General features: G+C 40.6%; 1 protein-coding gene across 3 annotated transcripts; it reads left to right on the top strand.

The window, feature by feature from the left end:
• Positions 1 to 95: 95 nt before the first annotated feature.
• On the top strand, positions 96 to 11,337 carry POGLUT2 (protein O-glucosyltransferase 2). Of its 3 annotated transcripts, XM_030856788.2 has the most exons (10): positions 96 to 612; positions 1,846 to 2,051; positions 3,787 to 3,992; positions 4,168 to 4,245; positions 5,289 to 5,461; positions 5,581 to 5,818; positions 7,190 to 7,399; positions 8,101 to 8,190; positions 9,355 to 9,462; positions 11,116 to 11,337. In XM_030856788.2, the coding sequence occupies exons 1-10, from the start codon at positions 431 to 433 to the stop codon at positions 11,131 to 11,133; spliced, it is 1,509 nt and encodes a 502-aa protein (XP_030712648.1). In that variant the 5' UTR covers positions 96 to 430; the 3' UTR covers positions 11,134 to 11,337. The 3 variants fall into 3 exon arrangements, 2 of the variants coding, with proteins under 2 accessions (XP_030712648.1, XP_060144072.1); XR_009559793.1 differs by lacking the exon at positions 11,116 to 11,337 and having other exon boundaries at positions 7,190 to 7,404; XM_060288089.1 differs by having other exon boundaries at positions 9,355 to 11,337.

The following is an 11,337-nucleotide window of genomic DNA, read 5'->3' as shown; positions in this document are numbered from 1 at the left end:
TCCCAGGAAGCCTTGGCGCCGGGACGCGTGTCCACTGCGCCATCCACTTGGAGGAGGCCTTACTCAGTCCGGGCGGACGCGCGGGCCAATCCCCTCGCGGTGCACCTTGGGCTGGAACCTGAGACGCGTTCGCCCTCAATGATGCTCCAGTTACAGAAGCAACGCAAGTTTGTCATTATCCCGAGGAAGAGGAGCGGCGTGGTCCTTGCGCATTTCAGCAGAACTACTGGCACCTTTCAGCTGGACAAGCCAGCGCCCCGGTTGTGACCTTTCCGGGGAGACCACGCGCCTGCCCAGCACAGCAAAGGACCCCACTTGGAGCCGCGTCTGCTGCTGCGATCGGCCGACGTGCCCCTGCCGGAGCCGCGGCTGGTTCCGTCCACCTCTTCCACTTCATTTATCTGTGGATCATTTTGAGTCCATCTTGTAAATGTTTAGCACTTTGCTGCTTTACTGCTTCTTTCTGGGGACAGTTCCAGCACTGGCCGAGACCGGCGGAGAGAGGCGACTGAGCCCGGAGAAGAGCGAAATATGGGGACCCGGGCTCAAAGCAGCTGTGGTCCTTCCCGCGCGCTATTTCTACATCCAGGCGGTGGACACATCAGGAAATAAGTAAGTCGAGCAATGGCTCCCTGACTATTTTGGAATACAGTTAAAACTTACTGGTTTTCCCCTTAAGTTTTGTTCGCCCAAGAACTTGTTTCTGCACAGCAGTTTAAAATCCAGGACATTTGGGTGCTATTCACATCTGGTTGTAACTGTTCCCCCCATCCAATCAATTTTTCTCTGTAGCTTTACAAATAATTTCGAATTAGCTCTTCTCCTGGCTATTTTGATAGGGATTTCCCCATGACTGGGGAACAAACTCCTGTACTTTGCTGAAAGTACTCTTTCTAATTATTTTTGCATAAACTGTTATAAGGAATTTAAACCCAGTTGTTAGAAACTGCTTGGTTGCATCTTCCTCTGTTTTCAGGTGGACCTCTGCAGGTAAGCAGGTTTTGAAACTCAAAAGAAAAATAAAGCACTATTTGAAACTTTAGAGTTGAGGGGGAACGTATCAAAATATGAATCTTCTATGTTTGTTACAACTTTATTTCGTTCCACTGAATTCAACGGTTAAAAGTATACTTGAAATTTATTTGTAGAATTCACTTACTTCTGAAATGATTGTCTTTTTTTTTAATTGGTGGTTGCTGACTGTGTGTATTTTGTAGGCAGAAAATCTTGGGACTAAGAAGTTTCCCAAAGGAAAGGAGAGTTATAAATTTTGTCACTTGTCTATAAATAGTACGATTGGGGAAACTAAATACCATCTTAATCGTAACAGTCAGAGCACTCACTCCAAAAAAAACTTCTGTACAATGTCACTTGGGTGATATACTACCTACTAGCTTTTGCCCGTGGCTGAGCATGATTTATAATACTGATTCTTTAAAAAAAAATCTTTGAGAGAGATTTTTCAGAAAATCATTATCTTTAGAGGCACCGTTTCATCACAAATTTCCAGATGGGCATGAAATAAATAGTAGGTTGATAAGACTATTTTTATATATGAAATGCATAAGTATGTTCTATGTTTACATAAATTAGTTGTCAACATATCTCCTTGCAATTTTCTAATAAAACTGTTTTATGTTATCTTGGCCATTGTAATCCTCTTCTTTTTTTCCTCTCTGATGCATCCTATTCATTCTGGTACTAAAAGCATAAGGAAAAAGAAACAAACATATGTTAGGGGGAGAATGTGGAGGAGAATAGGAAGGTTCACAGACTAGAGAACATAATCTTTGCACGGTTGTTTCTTAAAATAATCTTTATATCTCATTGTTCTTCCCATCACAGATTCACATCTTCTCCGGGTGAAAAGGTGTTCCAGATTAAAATCTCAGCCCCAGATGAGCAATTCACTAGAGTGGGCGTCCAGATTTTAGACCGAAAGGATGGGTCCTTCATAGTAAGATACAGAATGTATGCGAGCTATACAAATCTGAAGATAGAAGTCAAATTCCAAGGTCAACATGTGGCCAAGTCTCCATATATTTTAACAGGTAATTTGGAACATAATTTTAACACAGCAGTATTTGAACACAATAATACATGTCATTTGATCAACAAAAACAAGTTAGCGTGGTATTTTTTTCACTAAAAGAAAAAAATAGACATTTCCTACTTGAAAGCTAAATTGAGAGTCCTGGTAAAAGAGAGAAATGCACGATTCAAATGGAAATTACAATTTGCTAAAGAGGAAAGAACATATTAATAGAGAATTTGCTCCCTAAAGGCACAACATTAGCAAGAACAATCAAGCTATATATGCGGTCATCGATGGCGCTTTCTTAATTAGAGATATATGACTTAAGTACTGATGAGTGTTACTGAAATTTGGTCGGTCACTTCAGGAAGAAAGAGGACTTGATGGGAGAGCGGGGAAATTGACTGTGGGTTTTTGTTTTGTTTCAGTGCTATTTTCCAGAGAAATTCTGTTTTCTTATACAGGATAAGAGTACAACTTTCTTACCTAGAGCCATATCATTCCCTCTCAGCAGAGACAGTACCCTAAAATATTAGAGAAGCAGGGTGTATACAGACACAGGAATCTTCCTTGTCTCCCTGCTCCACGAAAGGCAAACATTTTTCTAGAAAGTGCCTCCATTTCTTCCCCACACTCCACCAGGACCACACAGTACCATATAACCTGCTAACCTTAAAAAGATGTCCCATTGTCTACTACTGCCTGGGTCAGGTGACAATCTGAGACTCATAGAAATAAATGACAGTAAAATCTCAATTCAGATTCTATATTAGGTTAGTATTATTTCTATAAACATGTAATTAATTCATTATAATATTAATGAAATGGGTGTTTTGAGGATTACTTTGCTTCTTTATATTTTCTTTAAAAAAATATATTATACCAAACATAGTATGGGTGTTTTATTTATTTGTATTGGTTTTTTGTGTTTGCTTTTTTGTTTTTGTCTCGCCTCAAGGCTTGCAGTATCTTAGTTCCCCCACCAGGGATCGAACCCAGGCCCCGGCAGTGGAAGCGTGGAGTCCTAACCACTGAACCGCCAGGGAATGCCCATTTGTATTGTTACTTACGATGATTTATCCATTGAGAAAAGTACCTTAGACCCTTTAAGAACTAGTTTGTATAACAGACCACTGAAATATAAATTTCTATCATTTTGTCTTTCATTAAAACAGGTATATTCCTCTGATATCCTTTTACCAATGTTTGGTTATTCTTAAGTACACAAAACATAAAGAGTAATGCTTTGCCATATAGCAGAAGCTAACACAACATTGTAAAGCAATGATACTCCAATAAAAATTAATTTAAAAAAAAAAAGAGTAATGGACTATGGGAACTTCCCTGGTGGTCCAATGGTTAAGACTCTGCAGGAGGCATGGGTTCGATCCCTGGTCAGGGAACTAAGATCCTACAGGCCACACCACCACCAAAAAAAAAAAAAGAGTAATGGACCATGGTAGCCACTTAGTGCAAAAAGTAACACCGTTGGCTTTCTTTTGAACTCGTGCCAAGTGGGCCTGACTGTGAAAATATCATAACACCTATCTGTGAAGAGCAGTCAGAACAGACTTAACTTGAGATACAGCAGGGTAATAAAAATGTTTTCCTTTTTAAAATATGTTTTCCATCAAATTGCCCTCCCCATCTAAATAGGCAAAACTTGTAAAGTCACATTACGAATATTTGTTACATGTTTCAAATGCTGAGTGAAATTATTACTGTATACTTTGTTCCTTGTGTGTAATTAGGGCCAGTTTACCATGAGAATTGTGACTGTCCTTTGGAAGACAGTGCAGCCTGGCTATGGGAGATGAACTGCCCAGAAACCATTACTCAAATTCAGAGAGATCTGGCACATTTCCCTACCATTGATCCAGAAAAGATTGCAACAGAAATCCCGAAAAGATTTGGACAAAGACAGAGCTTGTGTCATTATACCTTGAAGGATAACAAGGTACAATTCATGACTGAGAGTTTCTTGCCTTAGTGATTTTTTATTTTGACCATTTGGCTACAACTAGCTACATAGTTTTATTAAAAATCATTCTGCAGATCATTGTGATAAGATTGATCTCAGTGAAGTCAGTGGTTACTTTTAGACAAACAGTAAACATTCAATTCTCTTCCAGGTTTATATCAAGACTCATGGTGAACATGTAGGTTTTAGAATTTTCATGGATGCCATACTACTTTCTTTGACTAGAAAAGTAAGTATTTCTTTTCTCAGATGTATAATAGACAATTTGAGCCCAGGTTTTACACTATAATTTTTCAAAATAAAAATAATAACAATACCAGGGTTGTTCTATTCTGGACCCTTAAGTGCTATATACTGTTCTGAAGTTTTATGTCAGGTAGTATACTTGTATTAGTCTCCTAGGGATGCTGTAACAAAGTACTATAAACTGGGTGGCTAAAAACAACAACAATTTGTTCTCTCACCATTCTGGAGGCTAGAAGTCTGAAATCAAGGTGTCAGCAGGGCAGTGCTTCCTCTAAACCCTATAGGGGGGATCCTTTCTTGGCTCTTCCTAGTTTCTGGGGGTGCCTGGCAATCCTTGGTGTTCCTGGTTTGCAGCTGCATCACTCCGCTCTGTTGTCACATGGTGTTATCCTTGTGTGTTTTGACATCTTCATCTCTTCTCACGAGAACACCAGTCATACTGGATTAAGGGTCCACCCTAGTCCAGTAGGATCTCATCTTAACTAAATACAACTGCATCAGCCCTATTTCCAAATAAGGTCATTCTGAGATACTGGGGTTTAGGACTTCAGCATATCTTTTGGGGGGACACACTCAACCCCAAACAGTATATTATAGATGAAAATACCTGGGACTTACCTGGTGGTCCAGTGTGTAAGACTCCGCGCTCCCAGTGCAGGCGGCCTGGGTTCGATCCCTGGTTGGGGAACTAGATTCCGCATGTATGCCACAACTAAAAGATCCTGCATGCCGCAATGACGATCCCACGTGCCGCAATGAAGATCCTGCATGCCGCAACTAAGACCCAGTGCAGTCAAAATAATAAATAAATAAGTAAATATTTTTAAGAAAAGAAGATACTTTACAGTAAAATTATTTTGGTACTAAACCTCCTTTGAGCCTAAAGGAGAATTGCCATATGCTGAATCCTGTCCCTGGGTGTAGTGTGCTTTAGCAGGGTTTTAGTGGAGTTTTGACAATGATAGTGAAATGGCTGATATGAAAAACTATACCATCATTTTAACCATCTTGGGTTTCTTTTCCTAGGTGAAGATGCCCGATGTAGAGTTTTTTGTTAATTTGGGAGACTGGCCTTTGGAAAAAAAGAAATCCGATTCAAACATCCATCCGATCTTTTCCTGGTGTGGCTCCACAGATTCCAAGGATATCGTGATGCCTACCTACGACTTGACTGACTCTGTCCTCGAAACCATGGGCCGGTGAGAGACGGGTCCCAGACGACCCAGAGCCTTGGTTTTCTTTCCTTGGTGAGTTCTTTCCCAACAACCCTTGCAATGTGATGGTTTGGGAGAAAAATCTGTTGCACTCTGTTTTCCAGAGTCAGTCTGGATATGATGTCTGTGCAAGCCAACACAGGTCCTCCCTGGGAAAGCAAAAACTCCACAGCTGTCTGGAGAGGGCGAGACAGCCGAAAAGAGAGACTTGAGTTGGTTAAACTCAGCAGAAAACACCCGGAACTCATAGACGCTGCTTTCACCAACTTTTTCTTCTTTAAACACGATGAAAGTCTGTATGGTCCCATCGTGAAACACATTTCATTTTTTGATTTCTTCAAGGTATGACATCATCCGTGGCCAATCCTTTGTGTTTTTCCAAATACCTGCATTTGGGGGCGGGAAATCAAGGGCTGTAAATTACAGGGGTGAGAGAGGTGAGCACAACATTTTAGGAACAGTGAGGAATGGAGCCCCGGGGACTAACCAGTTCCTAGGGGGGCAACCTGGGTTGTACTCAGTACCTAGACCTGATATTAAATATGCACCACAGGAGCTTGGGACCTGGGTAGAGCTATAATTTTTTCCCCAACTGACCCTCAAGAAAAGCATATTTCAGCTCCAAATCCTTTTTTATTAATAAATATGTGTAAGTAATTTTACAAATATTTCTCCCCAGGGCCATAGCATCATAATAGACTAAAGAAGATATATAAACCAGGTGTCTCTTATCAGGCCTTCTGGTAGGGAAATGACTTGGAATCCATCCAAACGTTCTGCCCAGGAACTCTGGGGATGCTACACACTTTCTGTGTCTAGAATGTGGATTGTTCCTGTTTCCCCAGTATGGATCCTTTCTCTGACAAGTCCCCTTTTTCAAGCAGTGGGATGCTGCCCTGATCTCTAGACCACTGAGGGGTTTTGAAGCCCCATGGGGTGAACAGGGAAAAGTGGGCCAAAAAGTAGTCAGCTGTCTCCTGCAGGTGGGAAGGCCAGTGATTAGCTGTCTGTGCTGTAAATGGCCTGATTTTCTTTTGATGGGTTACCTGGTATGAGGAAGACCTAAAGAAGGCCATAAGTTGAATTGTCTGTGTTTCTTCCACATGCATATCACAGAAATTTTGGAAAGAAACGGGAGATTTCATACCAAATCAAATCTGATACCAGCCATCCCTCCTCAGAGGGTGTTTTGTCAGACCTTCGCTTTCTTTCTACCTGTTGAATTTGCTACAGCTAAAGACTGTTGACTACCACAGTGCTATAAATATTTTGACTCATAGGTGTTCTTGCCCCAGAGCTTGTTAATTTCATTAACACTTGCATGTGGCCACCTGATGTTAAAAGGTAACACGGCACAGAATGTGCCATCGTGAGGCGCTCACGTGCCATCAAGAAGGTAGTAAATGGACTACAGAGTCACGATGAATCTATCTTCCCTTACGTTGTAGCCTTAGGACAACAGTTTTATAATTTCATTGGCTGCCCCACCATTAGCCTTGTGGACCCTTTTTGAAACCTGGGGGAACATCAAAATGTGCCCTTAGCTCTAGGTCAGCGTGTTGTATATAATAGCGCTTACTAAGTGGTGGAGGCCATGGGCAAAATCTGGCCAGTTTGTATCTGAGGTTTGATGTGTGGAAAGAGAAGGAGAATAAAGAAGAGTGGGAAAAAGGAAATTTAATGGAGGTTCTTCTACTTTACTGCTCTTTGCAGCATAAGTATCAGATAAACGTCGATGGCACCGTTGCAGCTTATCGCCTACCGTATCTGCTAGTAGGTGACAGTGTGGTGCTGAAGCAGGACTCCATCTACTATGAACACTTTTATAATGAACTGCAGCCCTGGAAACACTACATTCCAGTTAAAAGCAACCTGAGCGATCTCCTAGAAAAACTTAAATGGGCAAAAGATCACGATGAAGAGGTAAGGTCAGTCTCTTTGTACCCCAATTATCATGGGTTCATTTTCAATGTCTTGTGCCTGGAAAGCATTCGGGATGCTTAGATGTAGACCCTTACCTGTAAATGGGAAGCCACCTCCCCGCGGATAGCACAGATCCCTTCAGGGTAGACACAGGCATAGTGGCTTGGATTAGCTGTCCACTCTGCACATGACACAAAAAGCTAAACCTTGGCCTTGATTATGCTCTCTCCTTTAGTCAGTTTGATTTGAGCCCCAAGCACTGCCTCACCTCACCTAGCAATATGAAAATGAAGATGGCCAACCTGGCAGGAGGAAAAACTAACTGTGCTATGGATTAAAATGAGGGATTGCATGAAAGAAGCATCAAACTAATTGTCTGCCGAAAATTGTTAAGGCAGTGCATTAAGCTTCATCTTACATTTACTTTGCAAAGTCATTGTTAGTTCAATTATTGTATGCCTTTTCTCTCCAAGAGAGGCCAATTCTAGAAGGCCCAATATGACTTCTCAAACTTTTGAGTCTTAAAATCGTCCCTTTGATTTGAACAAACATACTCTGTTAAATGTTCCCTTTACCTCACAAGACCCCAAAGATATTTTTTTCACTATTGTCCCACTAAAATGTCCTCTGAAGATCAGTTAGCATATGTCTGTATGGGGAAAAATATGTTTCATTAAAGCATATTATTCTTGTTCCCACAGGCAAAGAAGATAGCAAAAACAGGACAAGAATTTGCAAGAAATAATCTCATGGGTGATGACATATTCTGTTATTATTTTAAACTTTTCCAGGTCAGTATTTTCTAAGAAAATAGACATACTTGTAATTGGTCATGTTAGTAGCAAGTAATATTTCACTTAATTTCTAATAGTATATTCATTAAGGAGATATATGTATACCTCTGTTGTAGGCAAAAATCAGGGATAAATATTAAATAATAATGAAAATAGTAGAAAGCCAAAGATTAGCTAATGGAGAATGCTACCACCTTAAAAGAAAAGTATTAATGTTAGAACCATGCGGTATGTGGTTAGAAAATTGGCTTCTGATCCTACAGAGTTACTGTGCTTGGATTCACATTTCCTCTCTGTACAATATTGCTGCTGCCTTACCATTTCCTTTTCTATACAATGCAAGGTATGTTTGGACCTGTTGTGCTGACCCCATATGGGCCATGACTTTTCTTGGAAATTGTTTTTATGGACCTACCCATTTAGGCATTGTAATTAGAGCATATCTGACAATTTGAAAAGTTCTTTTTTTAAAAAAAATGCAGTAGTAAACAAGTAATTGGCTAATAATAGTACTAGATCTAAGTTAAGATTTTTTAAATTCAGAATTGCAGAATTGCAGATATTGAGCCCCGTGTCTTAGGCTCTGCTGCAGAACAAAGTTGGTCATTCCTGGTCCCTTCCCCCTTTATAACCTTTCCTAGGGGATGGTGAAGTATGTAAACTGAAGAAGGAGCTGGGGGGACGTACTATTTGAATTCCTAAAGAGCCACATTCATTCAACTCACATTTTTCGAGCCTAAGCACCTCGGCCAGAGCTTAGCCCAGAGCAAGCACATGATGAATGAAGATGCGACTGAGGCTGTACCAGCCATGGTGGGTCAGGCAGAAATAGTCTGTCCTCAGATTCTCAGTCTAGGGAAGATGGGAAGCACAATTATTTTCGCTACGTGGCAGAGGTCAAAAAAAAATACCGTACAAGTCATATCAGTGAAGCGTAGACTAAGGAGTGGTCCCTTAGAAATAGGCAGCCAGTGCCCAAAGGTCAGCCGCCTCTCAGAAGCTCTGTTGTTGGGCTTTTAAGGGGAATATGGAGGACCTTGCATATCACAACTTGACACGTGAGTTAAGTGGACTGTGTTCTAGCAGACTCTGGCATATCTAATTTGGTAAGTGGATGTTAAGTGATATATAAGACATGTTTTTGTATTGTTTCCTATACAGGAATATGCCAGTTTACAAGTGGGTGAGCCCCAAATCCGGGAGGGCATGAGGAGGGTAGAACCACAGACCGAGGATGACCTCTTTCCTTGCACGTGCCATACAAAGAAGGTAACCAGAACTCACCTTCTAGCCAGTGTCAGAGTAAGAACTAACAGTGATCCAACTCTTCATTCATTCCTTTCCTCGTTCAGTCAGGCAACAGCTACCTGAATTCCTCCTGGAGCCTCCAAGCAATTCATTCTAGCAGAGGCAGATAAAATAGATCCCCAAAAGGCAAAAGACAAGCACTAAGATGCAGTGAAGAGAGCTCTCAGCAAAGTGGAGGGAAGCCATTTTTACTGTGAGAATTCAGATCACGTGGCATTTGAAGAGATGTTTACAGTTCGAAAAGTGTTTTCACACCTATCATCTAAGAGCTTCATCTCCTTGTGAGATCGTTTCTGCAGAGTTCGTCATCCCAGTTTAGAGATGGAAAAATGTATAACCATCATTATTCACGTTAACAGAGTATTCATTTAAAAGCAATCTCGGTTGATACCACTACATACTGATTTTGTTTATAAAAGGCAGATGCACATATGGACTTGGCAGGCTGAAGAAGACCTGAGAGATCAGTAAATGCCTTCATTTTATAGTTAACAAAACCGAGCCCAAAGAAGAGTTTAGCTCAGAATCATCTATCTGGATTATAGCAAAGCAAGAACCAAAAACCAGTGTATCACCTTCAAATTGTGTGCATAATTGTGCGTAAAGACAGTGTGATGGCTTGGGGGGGGAGCGGTGATTATAGGTATTTTTCATTTGAAGGAATATATACTGTATAAAGTTATTATATGTATTATATGTATATATAAAATATGCTGGCTTGACATTATTTTAAGCAACAGCATCATGTCTCTGAACGGACAAACTCAGAACCGTGGCATTGGAACCAAAGTTGAGAGCGCAGATTTGGCAATTATTACGTCTGCCTCTCAAGCGGTTTTAAAAGGAATAAGAAGACTACCAGCCCCAATGGCGTGATGGAGCCACACCTCATCCAAGTTCACAGACTGTTAAATATTTAGGGATTTTTCACAGTGGTTCAGTTTTGGTAGCTTGGAATCCACGTGGTGGAAGTATTTACACCATGACAACAGTACATGCTACAAATCAGTTTTGGTTGTCTGTTTTTTTTTGGGGGGGGAACTGATTTGCCACCAACTGGCTCTCAGAGGTGGTGCATCATCAGCATTAATTCCTCTCAGTGCTGCAAGGCCATAAAATCAGTGAAAGCCAGTGACAAAACAGAAATTTCCAGACTCGAAACGTGCTCCCACATGGAGTTAGTGATTTGATATCAGAACGCTTCTCTTGGCTCCAAATGAAAGTGGGCACCTCCCTTTCTCCACTCCTCTTTTTAAATTTTTATCTCTAAGTGACTTTGAGGGGTGCCAAATGATTCCCCAGATTCATAGCAGTTAGGGACTAGAATGATAGCTTTATTTTTTGCCCATTGTCTACTCTAGCCGTTCACTGATACCATTCATAACACAAGCCTTTTACCATAATACAGACGCTTAGATGTTCAGGTTCCCCACCAATGTGACTTTACCCTTGGGTGATTCCAAATAATAGTCCTAAAAGCCTCTAGCAATAACTTGGCTTTTTTTTTCCCCCTTCTTTCATCTTTAGGGGAAAATAATTAATAGACTAACATAAGCTTTCTTGACTCGTAGAAGACTTCCTGATGGCTCTAAATATTTTGTTTCTTAATTGCAGACCAAAGATGAACTCTGATACGCAAAATACCTTTCCTTCAAATAATGGTGCTCTGAAGACTCTTCTTAACTGAAAAGAAGAAGAATGTCTTTTAAATATTAATTCCATGGACAATATAAAATCTGCTCTGTGATTGCCTGGATTATGAAGATATGTTTCTTCTTATTATTGCAGTATTCCCATGACTGACCTTTAAAGCACATTTTTAGAATTTTATAATAA

Source organism: Globicephala melas, chromosome 18, assembly GCF_963455315.2.
Source record: "Globicephala melas chromosome 18, mGloMel1.2, whole genome shotgun sequence".
Classification (NCBI taxonomy): domain Eukaryota; kingdom Metazoa; phylum Chordata; class Mammalia; order Artiodactyla; family Delphinidae; genus Globicephala; species Globicephala melas.
This window is presented reverse-complemented; position numbering and strand designations above follow the sequence as displayed.

What these genes read in the sequence shown, in the direction of transcription:
- POGLUT2 (XM_060288089.1), top strand. Translation starts at nt 431, where the DNA reads ATGTTTAGCACTTTGCTGCTTTACTGCTTCTTTCTGGGGACAGTTCCA. An exon ending in GTCCTCGAAACCATGGGCCG is followed by an intron (nt 5,462 to 5,580) that starts GTGAGAGACGGG and finishes TCTGTTTTCCAG; the next exon opens with AGTCAGTCTGGATATGATGT. An exon ending in ATTATTTTAAACTTTTCCAG is followed by an intron (nt 8,191 to 9,354) that starts GTCAGTATTTTC and finishes TTTCCTATACAG; the next exon opens with GAATATGCCAGTTTACAAGT.